Source organism: Atractosteus spatula, chromosome 5 (genome assembly GCF_055471065.1).
Source record: "Atractosteus spatula isolate fAtrSpa1 chromosome 5, fAtrSpa1.hap1, whole genome shotgun sequence".
NCBI classification, from domain to species: domain Eukaryota; kingdom Metazoa; phylum Chordata; class Actinopteri; order Semionotiformes; family Lepisosteidae; genus Atractosteus; species Atractosteus spatula.
In genome coordinates this window covers 25,731,388-25,752,409 of record NC_142710.1, presented here as the reverse complement: position 1 = coordinate 25,752,409, position 21,022 = coordinate 25,731,388, and the positions used below count along the sequence as shown (strand labels likewise).

The following is a 21,022-nucleotide window of genomic DNA, read 5'->3' as shown; positions in this document are numbered from 1 at the left end:
ATTGTGCTGTATTAGTTCATTTTGTCCTGATCAGGTCCCATCAAGCAAAGAAGGTGCAGCTTACAGTAGTTCAGTTAGCATTTCTCTGTAACTCTTGCCATAACAAACATGCTAGATATGACACCGACTGTATGAAATAGTTAAAAACGAGTTAGAAATAGTTTAGTGTACCGTTATCACTAAAGGTTAATTTGAATAGCTTCAAAAACGTGCAAAAACAGTCGATAACGATCCACCCATGGAAACAGCAAATGTACTGAAAGTAGCAATTTTTATTTGAGTTAAAATTATGTACAGGTAACCAAAGACATTATTCTTGAAACTGGTACAAACTTGTTTTTCTTCCTGCAGTTGGCTTTTTTACTTCAAATAACACAACTGAGAAATACTGTATAAAATAAAAATAGGATTGGATTCAGAAAAGTAGTCTACCATTCTAATTTCCAATAGCCAGTATTTACAGAAATATTTACATTTTTTCCATTCATATTCAGATTTGTAAATAGACCTCTTGTAAAACTTTGCAGCGTTTACTTCAGTTTTAAAAACGAGAAAAATAACTGTTCTTCGTGTGGGTCTCACGTGATGACATCTGCTTGGATTACAAGAGGCTTTACAGTTCATAATTTTTTTTTAATTTAAGATGGGATGTAAAAGAGTCATTGAACTCAAACTTTCTTTTATGCAACAGCATTGCAGAAACAATGCAAAACTGAAATATACACAAATTTAAAAAAAATGCAACAAAAAGCATTCATGTCCTCTCTTGCCAGCATTTTGAGTCCCCTCGTCACTCCAACTCTAACCCCAACCTAGCAAAACACCAAGATCTGGCAGGTCACAATAATAAACAAGCTAGGAAACACTCCGGAACACATTTCAAGGACCAACTGGCTTTTCAGGGAATTAAAATTTGGGTTTTTCTCCAAACACACATCTCCCCGCTGTAATTGACAACACTAACATTATTCCACCTAAAGGAAGAGGAGAATACAAAAAGACATCTGACTATTGCACTTGTTACAGGATCTGAGAGGATTAAATAAATTTCAAGGTTTCCATTAAAGGCAGAAGTTAAGATCCCCTAACAAAATTATTCCAATCATGGCAATGTAATGCCTGCAGAAAGTCATAGATACTTATGTTCATGGGGGAGAGCTCAGCCCATATGCTTATGCAGTAGTCAGACACCAAAACACAAATAAAGAGACAGGGTTCCATTTATAGTCAAAGACTGAAGGGGAAAAAAAAAGGAAACACTTAACATCTTTCTCTGGATACTGCCCATTGCAAAGAGATATTTTGGTAAAACTAAACAGTTGTTTATTAAGCATAAGGACATGAACTGTTCATTTATTTTGAATTCAAGTTCTTCATTTCAAAAGTTTTTTTCCAGTCCTGCTGATTTTATTACTTAAGATACCAGTAAAACCTCAACACATCAGACCACACATGGGCTGTGAAAAGGGGAATATCTGACCCCTAAGCCTGAGAGCTGCACATTTGTTCAGAAACATACAACAGTCTGCATTACTGGAAACCATTGTCTACCACACTGAAAGAAAATGAGTCTTACACTTGTATAGGTGTATCATATTTCAATAGGAAGGTCATCTGCCAGTTTATTAGTACCATGAATGATAAAAAGAACTTAAGAACTTCTAGGGCCATTATGGAAATATACAACTGACAGGTTTCCTACTAATAGACTTTTGTATGAATTAAAAAAATAAAACTTCACAACTTTACATAGTAGAGTACCTCTGCAATATTAGTATGTTCTACCTTTTTAAAAGTAATTTAATCAAATTGAAAGCATGATGGAGATGAGGCAAACAGTTCTACGTTTGCAAAATAGTAACAATGCAGAAAGCTTTTGCAGTCTGCGGTTCCCTAAATCTGTGAGATCTAGACTCTAGGATTAAGGATGGCCCTGAGATCACGCTCATCAGAAAATATCTTGAAATATCAAGCTTTTCTCCTCACCCATGGTCATTACAGAAATCAACATCACACCTTAAGCAAAAATATTTTTATTTACCCAGGCAGTAAATGTCCCCAATCAAAAAAGCAACACTTTTCTTAATATCAGACATTTTACACCTCCTCTAATCAAATGCTTTTTTACACACAATTTTGTTAAGTTTATTGAAAGTTAATTTTGGACTGGAAAATAAGTAAAAAAGCAATAATGGCTTTGGTAGAGCTGAGCTCTAAGTATTTCAGCGCCTTTCAGCGGATTATGTGTGGCCAACTTGCTACTTTATGTCTGATGGATGGAAACTGGGCACATAGGCACTTCAGTGAAATAGAAACTAATGGAAGCTTCATCCCTAACCTCTCCCCATTGCAAAAGACTTAAAATATTTGGTATTTTTCCCCACCCTAACCTCTCTCCCCATTTCCAGTCAGATAGGTGCTTCCCCACATTGCTAAAACAAAGACATGCAAATGTATCAGTCCTGCTAAAATTGAAAAATGAACCGCTCACTATTTACATCATCACTATGTATTGGGTAAGAGAACAGAAACATTCATCTACCTTTGCTCCTCAAATAACCTTTACCTAATAGCAATTAGGCTGAAATAATTTATTCCTTTGTTACAAAGCCTTACAATAAAAAACTACAATCTTTGACCACACTTCATAGATTACTGTGGGAAACAGGAGTAGTAAATGTTTATGAGCTTATGAGTTAACTTCACTTGTGTGACCGGGACACCATTTTTGGTATTCAAAAATCTATGTACATAAAAGCTAATTTTCAATTCAGTTTTCTTGTCCTATTGTACATTTTCACAATTCCAAAAGGAAAGATTAATCAGCTATCTTGGTTTCTGTTAATTGCAGACCATTGTACTCACTAGTTAAAATGTACTGATACAGATCAATTCAAATTAAGCTTTCTATGAAGTGATGATCACAACAAAAGGTGCAGTCTGTCTCATTCTCCCCATTCTGCATGTGCTGGCTTCTCTTCCCATTGAGCTCCCATTTTTCACTATGGGCAGGCCATTCCAGCATGATCCTGCCTGATCCAGTGAAAGCTGGGCGTTCTCTAGCAGTGCTCCAAATAGTCAATCACCCGCGAGATGGACTTCTGCCCTGTAGTCCCCACAGCGCACTACAGACAGGGAGAGAGACAGGCAGAGCTGGTTACCACACAGGGATAACACAAGCTGTCTTCCCTCAAGCAGCATTGGTTTCCATGCAAAAAGTATTCATTTTAATAGAGCTCAAGTGGGAATAGCATGACAAAGAATATAATGTAAAAGGTTTTGTACAAGGTATTAAAATAGATTTCTCAGCACATACAGGACACACACACACACACACCAAAGTCTACTAAATGTATAAATGTTAAATTTAACATTTCATTAAAAACTATTATTCATCTTGATAATTAAAAAAGCAGCTTGCAATTTTGGTTTGTATGGAAAAGCTGAACTTCCACTGATCTTATATTTGTGTAGGATAACAGGACAAAATAATAGGTCTAGATATTGAAGAAATTCATAGTAAAAGCTGTAACTAATTCTGGAAATAAAATCTTGTAAATTTAAGAAAAAAATCACATTAAAAAATGAGGGCCACTTACTGTAAGATTCATGAAATTTAAGAACTTCTTAAGCATTTCTGTCATTATTGAAAAATCTCCTTTAGGTAAATTTTCTCTCACAGTAGTCACATTCATCTGTAAAAGAGACAAAAAATAAATATATTTAGTTGCTAATGAGGCCTTGTACATCTTTTTTAAACATGTGATTGCCCCCCCTTTTGAAACAATCAGAGAAACTCTTAAATGGCTATAATTTGAATATTAAATCTTATTTTTTTCAAAATCGTTTTAAAAAAATCCAAGAAATTTGCAATGAAAAGCATAACTGACCATCAAGTCAAAATGCAAGCATCAATTTTTCAACTTTGTTGATAATCAATGACAATGATCCTCCACATCTACAAACTATCTACTATAAACTTAGATTGTACGAAGACCTGTTTTTTTCCACGTGGAAGGAATGCTTTCTTCAGATTTAACGAAGAGAAGCACTCAGCAGCATTCACATTTAGGACATTATCTTTTCCTTCATAAACTAGTACAAATCCCTTTCATAGCCTGAGGTGTTAATGACACATAGCTAAAGATATAAATCATAAACTAAAGGAACACTGAAAAGCACATTAGTTTTAATTAAACAAAGCTCTAGGAAGTCTTGATTTGCTAATATCCTCTATAAAAAAACTATTAAATTAAAAGAAAAATCTTAATTTCTTAACCCTTGAGACCTGAAGGCAAATTTGTTTTCCTAAAAAACTTTTGGCTTTCTGGGATACCTAAAGTTATTTCAAATTCAGAAATAGCTTAGGAGGGTAAACCAAACTGTCATGCTAATTCTCTCTTAATGGGATTATACCCTTTGCTGATTAAGATGTATAGTTAAACAGGCAGAAATAATGCATTTCACTATGATTCATACATGTTTCTACAAATGCAGAAAATCATTTAGAAATCATTTATTTTAAAACAATTGTTAATTTAAACCAAAGAAATGTTAATGGATTCTGAGAGTAACTAATACAATACATTTAGTCTTAAAAATAGTATTGTGATCTTATTATAAAAAATGCAGCATTTGTAATTAAGCAAACATTTTCGGATGTAAATGAATGAAACTTTTCCCGTGTTGAATGTTGAAAGCATAGATCTGATACACTGCCTTCCTGCCAGTTTTGTGAAAGTAATGTTCAGTATCTCAGGAAGTATGACATACCGGACTCCCCTGGCAGAGACAGCCCAGTAACAGTGCAGTGTATGAAGCAACAATGCTGTCCTCCATGTGCTTGCCAGCATGTTGAAGAGCTGCAGAAACACAGGGGGAAACAGCTTAACAATAAGGAAAAAGAGACTCATTTTCTTTGCATATACCGACATTTAAAACAACAAAATAATCTTTCCACCTCCGAAATGCCAGTTAACCGTTTGGATTCTAAAACTGTACTTGTTTTACTGTAACATTCATAAACTGAAGGTTCAAGATCAAAGCTTACAGCTATTCCCTATTTTCAATTTTAAGTTGAACATCTATGGTTTCTAAAGCAATGTCAATTACAACCATGGACTGTTTTTATGAGGTTTGACTGTTTTTAAGGGCATATATGATAAAAAGTTCCAGGAACATAGTGAAGCATAACTGGATTGTAAATCTGAGTTCCGGGGGAAAATGGAGGTGAAGGTCACCTTTATTCAGGTCGAGTTCCTCATCTTCCTCCTCTTTCTTTTCTTTCTCTTTATCGTTATCATTACTGTTGTTCTCTGATGCCACCCACTGGATCTCGCCACCTGTCTCCTGCCACTCCCCACTCTGGTCCAGCTGCTGCTTGGGAGCTTCTTTGATGAACTCATCAGTCTCTGCCTCTGCCAGAACAGCTGCCTGCTCCCTCTGCAAGAACAACTGCAGACAGACAATCCTGTGAGACATCTCTTCACATGGCTGAGAGGAACACAGACTCCAACAAACTTCAGCACAGAAAAGATCTATTAAGTGTATACTTCATATTATAAACAGGAAATTGAAATAGTTTGGTGTTTGAGTGTTCTTATTAAGATTTTCAGCATTTGAATATTTTACTTAAAAGGTCTTAAAGCTAAAGTAAAAATTTAGGAAAACTGAACAGCATTTCAATCTTAACTTTTATAGACATTCACACTAGCACTTAGTAAATGCTAAATATATTGTATCCCTAAGAATAAGTTATTATAAGACGCTATGTGCCACAGTAAAAGATCTTAAGGAATATGTGGAGATATTAAAAACATTCTCCTGTAGTCTTCATTGTTAAATGCATTTGGTATTAGGTCTATCCGTAGGAGAAGAACAGGTCCTAACAGTGAAAGATAGGACCTTCATTTGCATTTTTCAACTGTACTATTTATGCGTAAAGTGATGAATGCTTAATTTTATGAGGAGTGAGTAAATTGTAACTTTCTTTCTTTTTGGACTTACAGTAACTGGTATTTGAATGTTTACAATTTTGAAAATTTTTATTCTGAATTTTCAGCTACATTCTTACTTCATACACAAATCTCACAGACAAACAAAAATTCAAACATACAATACCTTTGCTGACAGATTTATAACTCTAAAAAAATGCACAAACCTGCACCAGTGCTGCAATGGCACTCATTGAGCCTTCAGTCTTGAGCTCCTCCCCTTCGGCTAGACAGACAGAGTCAAAGGGGGCAGAGTTGGTTTCCATTTCCACAAGACAGTGGCGGTTCCTGGCGCTGTATTCCACCAGGTTAATCAGAAGCCCCAGGCCCTGTGCAGCAACACCAAAAGCAAAACATTAGAAATGATAAACCAAAACAATTGGAGGAAAAAACATTACAAACTAAAGCAGATACAGTAAACTACATAGCATTTTAATATATTTAATATATTAATAGAATAATCTCAAAGCAGAAAAAAACTTCTACCCAAGAAACTCAATCATAAAAAACAGTAAAAATGCATAACATAATCATTGCCTTGCACTTCTTTAAGTCCCATAATGCTAGAAGAAAAGGTTAGGTTTTTAGGTATCTCTCTGTACCTATAGTGAAAACATTCAGCAGTTTGGAGAGTGTAAAAGCACAGTCAACTGTACAGCACTCATTAGTTATAGTAAATAACAATCAGAAAAGAAGTGATGTGCTCACCAGTACTCTAATGTCAAATCTTTGCTCCTGAGGTAGGTACTGTGGGACTCGAAGAACACAGTTCAATGCTGTTACAATAAGATCATCTTGCTCCCCAGTCTTTGTGCTTCCCCACTCTGAAAATGGATAAAAGGCATAATATCACATCGCTGCTTTTATTAATTTAGGACTTTGGTAAAAGTTTATATTTAATTTGGATATTCTTTATGGTAATTATAGAGGAAATGCAAGCACTGGGTTTTTAAAAACTAATCCTTACAGATTTATGGATTTGGGATGTAGTACAGAATACTAAGCCTTTCCTAGCATGCCTAAACATTCTTTATAAAAAATTCTTTTACAAAATACTGTAGATCAACAGTCAGAAGATTAATTTTGTCAAAATGTGCCACAAACAGCAAATGCAGTAAAGCTTCACCTCCACAACAGACGTAATGATGAAAGTGAGCAAAGCTAGGCAAATTAACCCATTCTGTAAATAAGGAGAAAAAGCCAACCCTGTTCCATGATGAACAACCTACCATTGTCATGCGTAAGGTTGAGCAGGACTCCAATGATGGCCCTCATGCAGTCCTCCACAGCCTTACCCACATTGCTGGAAGAGTTGCAGTGTGGCAGGCACTGGCCATCTGAAGAGAAGACACTGTTGACTGCGCGGCTATATCTCTGAATCATTTCCTCACAGTGCCGCAATCCCCTGTGACAAAACACCAACATTTCAAGTGAAGGCAGTTCAATCTCTGCTGTAAATACATGACACAGCCCTTTAGAAATCAACAAGAAAAGGACATCAACTTAAAAGGGGAAAACAACCAAAGTATAATAATCTAACCAATTTCTCAATTCTGTACTAAATCTATTGTCTGTAACTTAAAAAAACAGCACAATGCAGTCACCACAGTGGCCGGTTCTGGTAGATCTGTTGCAAGGACTGGTCATTTTTATCCATGTCAAGGCAGATAAAGACCAGAAAAAATGTCTTTCACAATGAAAACAAATCTTTGTTGTAAACAAGAAACAATAGGTTTCAAAAGATATAAAGCAAGATAATTACAAACCATTTAGGAGTGTCAGATAAAAAAAAGCTCTTAGCTTAAGATCAATTCTATATGAAAAAATGATTCTTACATCTGGCTTGTCACAAAAATAACACCACTGGTAAAGATAAAATTCTGATAAGGATTACATAAATCACAAATAATGCTTAAAATATAAAACAGGATAACCCAGTTTCAGAATTACAATTACTATACTTCATAATTGATTTTGCTTCACCTACTGCACAATGAAAAACAATTTCTATGATTTTAGCAGCAAATCTGATAAAAGTTGCATTAGCTTAGCAACATTCTTGAAAAGTACATTTGGAAATGTATTATGTTCTAATGTATTATTACATACTATATGACAAAACAGATTTAAATTGCCCCAACAAAAAATGTACTTAGAAACACTACTGCAAAAAACAGCATCATAGCAGCATAAGTAATTAAGTGGTCTGATGTCTGTATGAAGTCTTCCTCCAATCCTACTAAATTGAATTACTGAGAAGCTTAATGAAGGCAGGGAGGTCTGCCTGACAGCAGGCTTTGTTGACTCACCCTTGCCCCCTCTGTCTGAATGCGGACAGTGCAACCACAGTTCACCAGGGTTATACCCTTACACTAAGCACTGGTCATGCCCTGCCTGGTACTTACTAATTCTATTAAAAGCGGAAGTCCTGCAACAAACAGGCCGTTGTACTAGACTTTTCCACAGCTGGTTGATTCTGAAGGTACTTAAACATCATGGTGACAAGAGGCATATTCACTGTTTTGTGACTAAAGCAAATTCACAACCTCGCTCTTTTTTCCACTGAATGTGTAGATGGGTTGCAACACCAACAAAATATTAAAAGGTAAAGAATAAGACATTCTTTAAAAATGATTTAACATATGTAGAAACAGGATACTAAAGAAGTATTAATTATATGCTGTCATGCATTCATTTGCACTCACAAAGTATCATAATGCAGTACAAATCCAAAAGAAAGTAAAAAATAAGGACTACAGATGCAGGAAAGAAGCAATTCCCTGATGAAAGTAGGAGAGGATTACAGAGTTTTCAATAAAGGTAATTCAGGATTACAAGGTGTGTGACAACAGAAGGAGAGGATTTGAAGGCACTGGAGTTAGGGTGTTAAAAGGAGACAATGCTCTAGCACTTCATTTTCTAATCAGCTCTGTGGTTACAATAGCTTTGTGAATTTAAACATGCTTGTACACATTTTCACCCAGTTTCCTGGCGGAATGCTACTTGTCCAATTATCTGTACACAAATTGAAATGTTATATCTCAGTTAAAGAACTCTGTTAAATAGACTTTAGAGAGAAGAGTACCTATCATGGCATCTGAAGATACATGAGCCAAGTATTGGAATGCTCTAAACCGGCAAAGGCTGTTAACAGCATTTAAATACAACTAGAAGTTTCCAAAGACAGTAGTCATTTACATCGTGCTGCCACTGATGTTGATGTTTCGATCCCATGCTACACAAAGACTTATTACTAATAACATTTCTAATATAGGTAATGAGAAGTACTTGTTTTACAATGTTCTGCCTGCTCCCTACGAGTCCCTGTAAATATGATCTGGTCTTGGTAGACAGTAATAATGTAAATTTGTTTGTTTAAATTGTGCTCTTTTGGAAAATATCTGAACAGCATTATTTTTTTATTGTGGACACAATGGCAAATGTTAGCATGTTTGAGGAACTCACCTTGCACTGGAGACTATGAGCTGAGAATCTTTGTAGGCTATAAGGTAGCTCTGATTCTCAGGGTTGTGAACAGTTACCTGCATCAGAAAGTAGTGATTACATGAGCACTGATTACTCAAGTGTACATTCATTATGTCATTAAGTATAAATGAAAAACTCTTGAAATGAAAGCTTCCAAGATTAAAAACCACAAATATTTCCACAGTGAAATACTAATTGATTACTTTAAAACTCTTATTCAGGTCAGCCTTAAAATGTTCTAATTTATATTAGTTTTATAGGCCACATGTGGCAATGATTCTGAATTAATACATAATTTGCCTCTTTTTAAAAGGAGAATGAAACGGTTCAATTTTCTGCTTCACATATCTTCATCTGATGGAAGCTGCACTTTTATCCCAATATTAAAAAATTTAGATTTACATAATAAAATGTTATAGCTGTAAAAAATATTTCCTTCAGTTATATTTTGGATTAACCTTCTATGTCAACCAGCATAACATTACTTGTTCTGTTAAGTTCTCCGCAAACTAAAATAATTAATTTAAAAACATCACTTACACTTTCAAGCACTCGTAAACACCTCTCTGCTCCCCATAAGGAAGCCACAAGATTTTCCTTATCATCTTCCTTGCTAAGGTTTTCCACACATTCTTTTACTATGGAGAAGATTGAGAGATTCACCGCACATTAGACGTTTTTTTTTTCTTTCACAAAGTAACAGTGAATCACACATATTAAAGCTTATAAGCAAATTAAAAGATTTTATGCAATACCAAGCAAGGGCATAATTTTGTTAGCCTGGCATTGCTTGATTGGGTGCACTGGTTTAAACTGCAAAATATGTCATTCTAGCCATAGAGAAGCTTTTCAAATAAATTCCCAATTTTTCACGCTGAACCCAAACCAGTACTACAACTTTCTATTTCAATAAAACCTAAAAAACATCAGGCAACCAGATTTTTTGTCTGCTGTAAGAGTTGTGTTTATGGTTTCATCTCATCAACTCCAGACAGGTGTAATACCATTATTTAACATAATATCATCCATAAAAAGGCTGACAGAACTGAACCTCGTAAACAGAACTGTAAATGTTACTTCCATTACGGGATTAGAGAAACAATTAAAACTAGAGGATATCCCCATATCGAACTAGAACCCAAAAGACAATCAAGATGTCTGGAGAAAAGGTACATCATGTTTCATTTAGTTTTTTGAACAAGCAACAACAATAATAGACACAAAGCTTATGTTATGGTATATTTAGATTTTCAGACGCCTTTTAAATAGAAGTCCCTCTTAACAGATTAATTCTCAAATTTCCAGCAGAAGATATTCAGGGAAATACCTATAAGGTTCAAAATGATTAAAAATAAAATTTAATCAGGAAAACACCAAGCAGATGACATTTAATTTAGACTACTGCAGAATGTTACATGCAGCCAGCAAAAATAAAACTGTAGACATAAATTGGGAAATGGCTTCCTTTTATCTATGGCCTTTCTTATGCTGTTACTACATTATTATATTGTTGGCTTTAAATATCCCATTCTTTTGGTTCTTAAAAAGCCAAGATGTGAAAAATCCCAAGTGCAAAGATTTTTCAGCTAGACTTTTTAGTTTTCAACTTATTCTGGCCCAGAGCATTCACTAAGCTAAGTAGGAAATACAAGCTACCTTTATCTACAATGTGGTCCAGGCCGCCCAGTAGCCGAAGCTCCTCCTTGAACCAATCACCAGCCCTCTTAGAGGTCAGCGATAACAAGGTTTCCATGGCTAAGTGTCCTGTCTGAAAGGAAATAACACAATGTTAATGGACTCTCAGCAACACCACAGAATATGACATGCTAATAAAAGCATGCATGGCAAAGGTGTTTTTTTTTAAATCAACTGCATTTATATAGCACTTTTCATCCTAAAGTGTTTCATCATATAGTAGGGGACTCCACATCATCCAATATGCAAAGTAGCAGTCACCTGGGTGAACAGTAGCCTTTGTGCGCCTAGCAGCCACAACACACAGCAAATCAGGTGTAGAGAAGTCAGAAATTACTTCAGTTGAATTAAGGGGAGTATTTCAGGTAGGCCAGATGAAATTATGCCAGAAAACCAGGAATGATTCTTTTGAACGGTGCTATGGAAGAGTTAATGACCAAGTAGTAAAGATCTTGATTTAACATCTCATCAAAGGACAGATCAAGGCCTTTAACATGCTAAACAAGATATACAGTCATTCAGGTGGGTAGCTGAGTCAGCATGCGTAGGCTGCAAAGGAACAAGTAATAGGTTTATTCCATGCTGAAAAAAAGAAAGAAAACACAGGTTCCTCACACCTGAAGAAGGCTCCATGGCCGAAACGTTGTGTTTTCTTTCTTCTTTTTTTCAGCATGGAATAAACCTATTACTTGTTCTTAAGATATACAGTCTACCACTCCCCCACAATGGTCTGGAAATTCTGGTCAAGAGGGAAGAGACACATACTAGTTTACTAACACTACACATTAGCAACCTAGTGTTGCTTAGAGGTTTCTGTACTGACCACGTCTATCATTTCCAAATACAAAAAATCAAAAGGCTACTTTAATATTTAATAAACATCTGAGTCTTTCTCCAATTACCTTTCCCAAGAAAGGGTGTGTTTAAGTAATATCTTAAATTACAAAACAACGATTTAGTAACTGAAACTACCTGTTGTTAAAGAAAAGCCTTTACATAAAACACGTCAAGACTGCAGGAGGACATAACCATCTAATTAGTTTGGGATCATTTATCATCTCAAAAAAAGCATAAATGTGTCTATTATAACAGTACTGTTACAGAAAGAAAAAATGTTCTATGAAGCAAAGGAAAAATTATTCTGGACAGATTTATAAACTCACTACTTTTTTCTACTGCACTGCATTACTTTGGAAGGTATATCTAATTTAAATGCAAAGGCAAGTTCAATATGAGATACAAAAAAAGCAGTTCAGCAAAAATGAGGATTATGAACCAACTTAATTTAAAAAAAAACAGAGTAATTCTAAGACAAACTGCTTTAAAGTTTTACGCAGACACATGTGATGACTTTATTAAGCCCAGATAGGAGGCTTGTATTCATTGTAATTCAGCATCATCTGAAATTCAATCTCAAAGTTTACCAAAAATTTAGCTGTACCAATTGTGAATTCAGTACCACTCGGGAGATTGAAGCAAACTACACCACAATTTTCATTTCTGCTCTTCAGGCTAAAAACCTAAAAGACATTCCAATGAACTCAAAGGTAAAAAATATGTAACAATATAGAAAACATGTACAGAGGTGGCCACTAGAGGGGGCAAAGTTTAAAGCATAGAACACTAACATTCTAGAAACAAAGGTGCATGAATATCTCACTTTGACAAGGTAGATGAAGCCCTATATACTTTTAATTTAATGAATATTCACTGATTACGTGGCAACATTCTTTGAAATCATTAAAGATTTCATATTGTTTGAATAGACTTTCTTATATTAAACCCAAAATTCTAATGCAACACTTCAGGAATTGCCTGTTGACAGTGCATTGTTTCTATCCTATTAAAGTAACTAATACTTATACAATCAAAAGGAAAGTCAGAAGGGTGTAATGGACACTATGTTCTTCAGCCTGATGCCACTTTGTCATCACTATTCAATCGTGAGAATACATACACAATGTATACATATTCAAAACATATTACATACGTTCACCGATAACCAAATTTTTCTAAAGAACAACAAAAGCAGATGATTGTATTAGTGTCTTAAGTGTAATATCAAAGCAGCACTTTAAGAGTCTTTGCATACTCTTAAAGTATGCAAATACTGTCGGAATAAATTTCACGTCAGCATCAGTTATCATTTACAGTTTGCAGCAAATGTCATTTCATTTAACTACATTCTCCAAAAACTGACTTATTTAATGACTTGTTAGATTAACATCCAATTCCAACCTACTAAAAACACCAAGATGTAGAAATGTACTAAAGACAAAAAAGTGACTATGTATCTCATTAGCAAGTATGCCAATGGTCAACACCCATCAATGCCCAATTTTTTACAGGCCAAACTCATGAAATACTCATAAATCACCTGCTTACCGTAATGTTCTCCAGGTCAAGATGCTTGTTGTGCACAGTCTCACACAACTTCCGTATCTTTTCTTTCACTTTGCTCATTTCCTTGGCATTAAGCTGAACAGTTGCAGAGTCATCCTGCTCTAACTCCAGCAAGCGGATCATGAGGTCCAAGCTGGCTCTGTCCAAATCCATATTGAGCCGGTCTCTACTCAGGATGTACATTAGAGAAGCTGTACACAGTGCCAGATTCTGAAAGTAAAGTATTTAGGAATTAAAAAAGCACATATAAAGATCCAACTCAAAGTTTCATAACTTAAATGCTATTTGAAACTCTTGACATAACTGGTTGAAAATAATTTTGTTAACTTATTCTTTGTGAGAACAATCATCAAAAAGAACAACTGAATTTTGTGCATCCTCTAAAGGTTTAACCTGAACATGGTGTACTGAATTAATGAAATCCCCCAACAGTGAATTAAGAGAGGGAATCTTAATAGCAACAAAGAAAATTGCCACAGAGGCAAAGTGTTAATTGTTACTTTTGTTAAAGGGGAACTGCAACACTATTTTTAAATTTCAGGGTTAGAAAGAATCAGCATTGATGAGTGCATTTCAAACCACAATGAAAGTAAAATATACACAGTAACTAGTAAAACTTTTAATTCATATCATAAAATAGACTAAATGTCTAGGTACGTGCAGCACCATGTACTGCTATCCAGAATGAGGCAACAAAACATCTGTTGACGTGATGAAGCCTAATTATACTGAAATAAGCAGGCTTGTGAATACTTCTCTTTTAATCCAATAGAAATACTGCTCTCGACAGTTCTGCCGACAAATATTACTTGTCAACTCTGCACGCAGATCATATTGGAACATTTCTGTGGTGAAATGTCTGCTGCACAACCTGCACATATTTGCTTGTACATCACATTAAATTAAGCATTACGGTGAATAGTGAACAGGAAGGGCCGCATCACTTGGCAATTTGTGGGAACTAGAATGCAAGTTTTTGACAACATGGTGACTTACAGTACTTTCACAAAATTGACAATTTTGTGCTTAATTTGAAATTTGTATAATTCTTCTATAGTGGTCAATGATTTTATTTTGTATCGGAGATTTAATAACCGGTCTAAGAAACTGGGACCGCAGTTCCCCTTTAATGAAGTGTCCAGGGATGTTAACAGTAACCATTATACGCACCGGATGCTGTGGGGCATCATTCAGTGTTTTGAAGACCTGTGCTACCTTCCCACGGGCCCTCAGATGCATTCGGAAGCTAGGCATGGCACACCTCGAAGCCAAGCTGATAATACTGAAAATAAGAAATAATACTTAGAATACGAAGAAAAAACAATAGTATGGAAACAAATGCCTACACTTGTCCATCAGTTTTCTAAGGTCTAATGAGCTGAATTATGATATTTTGGAAGTATAATGAGTAGAAGTTTTAATACTTCTGAACATACATCTGAAAATCTCATATTTGATTATGGAACAGCACGCTTTAAAAAATCTCATTAAATAGTGAATTTGCGTATGGTTTTCATACTAGTAGCTGTTTAAGATTGAACTGTGAGAGCCTAAAGTTATGGTAGAGTTCAATGAATTGGTACAATGAACAGTAACTAAAAGATTACTGTTGATGACAAATGTTAATCATGAATTTACCCATGATGTGTTTGCTCTTTAATGAGCCTGCTACAAAAGAGATCTTGATAACATGATGAATCGCTTGTGATTTTATTGTAGTTAGGTTCTCAGTTGTTATATAATCATCATAAGAGTGATGTAACTGATCAGTACTGTGCAACAATTAGCAGTACAATCCTTTTATAGAATTAAAGCGTGCATAATGCCATGTTACTCTCCTACAAACCTGCTTTGTGCCTTACCTAAGGCAGCGTGTGTTGAGGGGCTGACTGCTCTTCAGACCCGTCTCTAAATACTCAAAGTCGTCAGTGAACTCCTGGTTTTCTCCAAACTCCACCACATCATTGAAGTGCTTTACATGCTGAACAACAGTATATAACTGCCAAAACAAGAAAAAGGCAGCTTTAGGGTTGTCAACCAGAAGACATAGAGGCATGCTTTACGGATTTTACAACAACCTAAATGACTAGCATCTCCATATGCTTGCCTGTTTTCAGACGTTGTGTTGCTTGTGCAACTCTGGACCAAAGATCTGAATAATGTGTCAATATGCAAATATGACCTTCTCAAGATGTACATTTTTTATATCAGATTTCTGACAGAGATTTGTGATCTGTCAAGTACAAATGAATTCAGCTTTCATGTCACTGCCACACTCCATTAAAACACCTTTGCAATGCCTGTTAAAGGTGTGAATGTGTGAAGAAAATGCCAATCCTACTAGAATCCTGCTAGTTACAAATATCTTTATGGACAACTCAGATAATCATATGAATTGTATGAGATACATGGAAACAGAAGAAAGAATGTTTGAATCCATAAGACTGAAAAATCATGATACAAAAATGACCTGCAATAATTAGAATGAGTTTAAAATTATGAAAAAAGTCAAGCTTATTTCCTTTGCACAAAATGTCAGGTTATTAGATGCCATTTTCACTGAGTGAAAATTATGCTGATCAACACATAAAACCTGAAAATATCACTTCAAGGTTGTCATTCAATTTGAAGTAATTTCTCCCATTTCTTCCAAAAACATCTCAGCAAGAGCTCTCTTGCAGAATTTTCCAATTTTGTTTTTGTGTTCTAAAAAACCCATACAAATTGTCTCTTGCTGTTCTACTGAGAAGTAATCCAGGTGGGTGCATCAGCATGCGTAAGCTACAAAGGAACAAGTAATAGGTTTATTCCATGCTTAAAAGAGAAGAAAGAAGACAATGTTCCGGCTGTGGAGCCTTCTCACAACCGAAGAAGGCTCCACCGCCGAAACGTTGCGTTTTCTTTTTTCTCTTTTCAGCATGGAATAAAACTATTACTTGTTCCTGGACTTAGAAGTATGTCCAATGTTTTGCCAAGGTCTCACTGTTAATTGTCATAAATGAAGATTTTTTCAAACCAACGGAAAAACAGTAGAATCTATACTGAGGGTCTACAGTTGTTCGTTAGTTGGGTAGTTAATTGATTAAATTTATACCATATTTGTAGCAACACTTCATATTACGGGAAGTGTTAAAGAGAGTTGTAAATTTGGTGAAATATGTTAAAAGAACATCACCTCCTGTCATTAAGGTGTTCTCTCTTCATCATGTGTCAACACTGTATTGCAAACGGCACAGAGGAAAAGAGGTTCCTCACATAAGTTTAAAAAACACAAAAACATCAGAAGCATGAAACGGGACACTTGGATTTGGAAAATGAAAACCCAAGGTGATAAGCAAAAAAAAAAGTTCAAACACTAACAGACAAGAATGAAAGAAGCTTTAGTAGAAAACATAAGCAACCAATGGACTATAACACTTGTTCACATGATCAACAGTTATTTTATTGCTGCAAATTTATTAAATACCTTTACAAAAGGCAGCTGAGATTTTCTCAATGACAACTGGATGAGAAAACTGTACGAAAGATTGTGTTGCTAATCATCTCATACAATTCATAAACTGACAATTTCTCACCCAATTTCACTTAAATTAGACCCTTGAATTCTGAATTCACTAACTGGAATAATGGTAGTAATTGGATGATTTCCAAAAATTCAGAATCCTTTAACTGCATCAGAATATCCTGTAAAGAAGTTTTTGCCCTTGATGAGACTAAGATGGCTTTCCTATGCACTTGCAAAACATTGCATCAAAAATTACCCACCAAATGCAGAATCCAAAAACGTATTGTCAAGGTTAATGTGCCAAGTTCTACTTTCAAGATTTAATTTACACAACTCTGCAAGGCTGTAGAACAGACTACAAGCCAGTGTGTAATATCATAAAGGAAAGACCTGATCATGTAATTATGCAACATCATCTACAAAAAAAGAACTGAGATACTTTCTTAGGTGGCAATCTACCTCCTTTGCACTTCCACATTTAAAATGTCAAGGGGTTTCAAAGGAACACATCAGAACACTGGAGAACATCAAATCTGCTGTTAGAATGAAGACTATTTCTTCTGGTCAAGAGCAAAATGAAAAACCAGAATCTGATTCCCTAGAATACCACTTTTTTCCTGAGACTAGTTCTTCGTAGCTGTCAGAATTAATATAATTTTTTAGCATGGAAGTGATAAAAGTTTGAGTTCTACACAAAGTTTTGAAATCCAATTTAACTATATTCACTGCATAATGCTGTCAAGGGCTTTTTGCTTTATCACTGGCTCTCTGCTCACCCCATTTAGAATGTCTACTTTGTTTATAGACCAAACTAGTTATTACAAAGAGAAAAGCAAAGGTCTTTTTACACATCACGTTCCAGAGACTGGCTGCTAACTACCCAGTCAAACGTTAACTGCTTTAATAAAAACACTCAGAAATGAAAGCTAATTCTCAAACATTTGTCTCTAGTTCTCTAAAAGGCAATCATGCATGTAACAATCTAATGGACTTCTGAAAGTTCTATTACAAAGCATTCAAGGCAAGCAAGCTGGTGAGAATGTACTCTTTACAAATAGTGCTAAAAGCAATAGGTTCTGATGTTCTCACCTCTTTGTCTTCTTTCCTACATTTCAGTGCAGTGACAATATCCTGGTAGGGCTGGGTTGGCAGAGTCACAGATTTGATTACTTTAGGTGGCGGTGGTGGAGCTTTGAACAGCCCATCGTCTTTATGGGAGTTTGTTTCCTTCGTTGATAAACTTGCCTGCAAAAGCCAAGAAATCACTAATTTACTTCTGGCACAACACAAAACAGCAAAACACAATCTTCAATAAAGATTTTACTCTGCAATAGCAGAACATGTTAAATGTTACAAAATTCATGTTTGAATAAAGCACAAAAATGTGCAGTATATTGAGTATATTGAAAGATACACTAAATGCAAAACTAACGGCAAATAACTGCTCTTACAAAATGTAAAAACCCACACAGATCCATACAGATGGGAAAAAAAATCTCAATATATTTAAAATTCAGAAACGGATCTAGTTTTCAAAAACAAATATTTTGAGTATTTCATTAGTACCACCAGATGTATGCTGTCTCATTTAAACCGGATGGATTCTGCTAAGTTGGCAGCCTTTCAACAGAAATGCTCTGTAAATTAATAGGGCCTTTCTAAAGACCATTTGCGAGACCAGCTTGCAGTGCAGTTCGTTAGTCAGAGGCAGCATGTTGTGTGTTCAGTGTTTATGCCCCGCTGGCTGTCCATGACATGCTGGCCAGTTGTTAAGGCAGGAGGGGGTTACTCACTGGAGCAGTTTGTGATCGGGGCAGGGGTGGTGGGGGCAACTCCTCAGGCTCTGGCCGGTTCCAGTGTCTGGCGTTATATACAGCTTTAGTGGGAGACTAAAATAGACACAGAAAAATGTTATTAGATGGTAACCAAACCTATTTAAAAAACACTGTATTTCACATAAAATAAAGCATTGAAAATGTTACTTTTTCACAAGACATTTCTCTGAGTAGTATACCAGAAAAGTGTTAACACCCATTTTTGAAAATACCAATACTCACTGTTTCTAACTATTAGTTGATAAAGGTGTTAAACCATAAATACCCAGACAGCTTCTGTAACTGTTGTTGTAGCATTTATCGGTATCAACATTTGTCAAATAGAAATTCCAAATATGCCATTTATGGCACTTTTTTCAGTGAATAAGTACAATACTTTATGCTTTAAGCTGCTACAGGAAACCAGGATAAAGCACTCTACAGCAGATAGCGCTGCAAATCTCCTGGAATGTTTTCATTACACAAACCAGTTCTCAGGAACAGCAAACTACAAATTACAATTTCATCCATTTGTAGAATTTCTGACCAAGTACACTTACAGATGTCACTTGTCATGTCAGACTTAAAGGTGAGCGTTACATAAAAACTGTGTGTATCTGCTCCTTGAGGATAATTTAAGAGTACAACAGAACAAAGAGTGAGAAGTCCCCAGTCATTCCTTACACTTATTTTAAAATATTCCCTGCTTTACAACATTCCTAATAAAGTTTAAAAACTTAGTTCGTTTGCTCTTGTAGTCCTTCTGGCTTAGGATGCTTGCTAAAGGAAATAATCCTGCAACTGAAGCTCAACTTTAAAAACTAGAAATTTAAAACAAACAAATCAAAATACAAAATAAACATCAGATTTAATCAAATGTTACCCAAAGAAAATACCGGTTAAAAGGCCAAAGTAGCCAACTATACATTACATCTAGTAAGAGCCTAGAAAAAAAATATAGATGTAAGGTACATATAACTTGAATTAAGTGTTTTTTATTGTCACAATACACACCCCAGGTGTTAATCTTCAAATTGATTTATAATTAACATAAAAGCCAACTCAGCAGCTTTGACAGCAGGACTGATTTGAGACAACAGCCAACAGAGGAAAAAAGCTTTGGCCACCCTTTCACGTCTTTAAAGCAATCCACTATCTCATTGGCTAGGTCTGTCACTTGAAAATTAAAAAAGCCCTTTCCTGGCACACAGACTGCAAGTATCTTCTTTCAATTACCCTTACTGAACAGCTGTTACTCTACAGCAATTCTAACCAAAGACCAACTCCCTCCCCTCCACTCCTCTGATGATTGTTTTGCCAAAGCAGTCACCAGCACAGCTGGACAGAGATGACCCAACACAGCCTCTCACTAGGTGTGAGGCATCAGGCTTCACTCCAAATAGATCACACTTTGCTCCAATGCTTGAATCCAGTTCACTTCAAAAGCTGCCAAGTTTGGGGTCATGTTTAATCTCAGACCCCCCAAGTTGTTTCAAAGCACAAACTTTAGATGGACGTCACTCTCTGATGTTGCACAGTCTATCAAGCACAGTGGTTACAGTAGCGGTGCCCTAAAAATTTTTTTGTTTGACATGATAAACAGACTTTTTTTCTTTGCAATTTATCTGGTTATTTTTCCTAGAGACTTACTGAACAAATACAAGTAATTCTTAATTTTGAAGTACCAAGGTCATTTTAATGTAGAGTATTCTACAAGCCAAAGTTAAATACTTTCAATTTATTTTTTAAGCTTACTCGGCTGCTCATAGTCATGTTCTAGATCAGGGGTGGGCGAACATTTTTGGCCCAAGGGCTACATAAAATTTTGAAACTGTATAGCGGGCCACTTCAGGCTGCTGTTACAGCATACAGCCTGTGTCCTATACAAGTTTAAAATCCAACATATGCTTATTAGTTCAAGGTTAAACAACAACCTGAGAGTAAAAAAATAAATATTTTAAATACAACAAAATAAAAATTGAATAAAACTTGACGTTCAACTCGCAAGCCAAGTCTTCACCGATTACCTTGACCCGACGGGTAACGGTTTAGCGTGACAAACTTATTTTCTCAAATTTTCTCTTGCTCTCTAGACAAATAATATCTGCGGATTCTATCATACACTC

General features: G+C 35.6%; 1 protein-coding gene across 1 annotated transcript in view; it reads right to left on the bottom strand.

The window, feature by feature from the left end:
- Nucleotides 1-252: 252 nt before the first annotated feature.
- Nucleotides 253-21,022, bottom strand: part of LOC148834817 (wings apart-like protein homolog) — a 46,509-nt gene continuing 25,739 nt past the window's right edge. Inside the window, exons 6-20 of the mRNA XM_088915942.1 lie at nucleotides 18,876-18,971; nucleotides 18,172-18,327; nucleotides 15,440-15,576; nucleotides 14,748-14,859; nucleotides 13,560-13,787; nucleotides 11,136-11,247; nucleotides 10,020-10,117; nucleotides 9,459-9,535; nucleotides 7,223-7,398; nucleotides 6,702-6,817; nucleotides 6,161-6,322; nucleotides 5,241-5,454; nucleotides 4,774-4,862; nucleotides 3,600-3,695; nucleotides 253-3,125 (exon numbers count right to left, since the gene is read on the bottom strand). Of these exons, the coding sequence (XP_088772068.1) occupies nucleotides 3,060-3,125; nucleotides 3,600-3,695; nucleotides 4,774-4,862; nucleotides 5,241-5,454; nucleotides 6,161-6,322; nucleotides 6,702-6,817; nucleotides 7,223-7,398; nucleotides 9,459-9,535; nucleotides 10,020-10,117; nucleotides 11,136-11,247; nucleotides 13,560-13,787; nucleotides 14,748-14,859; nucleotides 15,440-15,576; nucleotides 18,172-18,327; nucleotides 18,876-18,971 (1,935 nt within the window). The 3' untranslated portion in view covers nucleotides 253-3,059. The remainder of the gene's footprint in view (nucleotides 3,126-3,599; nucleotides 3,696-4,773; nucleotides 4,863-5,240; nucleotides 5,455-6,160; nucleotides 6,323-6,701; nucleotides 6,818-7,222; nucleotides 7,399-9,458; nucleotides 9,536-10,019; nucleotides 10,118-11,135; nucleotides 11,248-13,559; nucleotides 13,788-14,747; nucleotides 14,860-15,439; nucleotides 15,577-18,171; nucleotides 18,328-18,875; nucleotides 18,972-21,022) is intronic.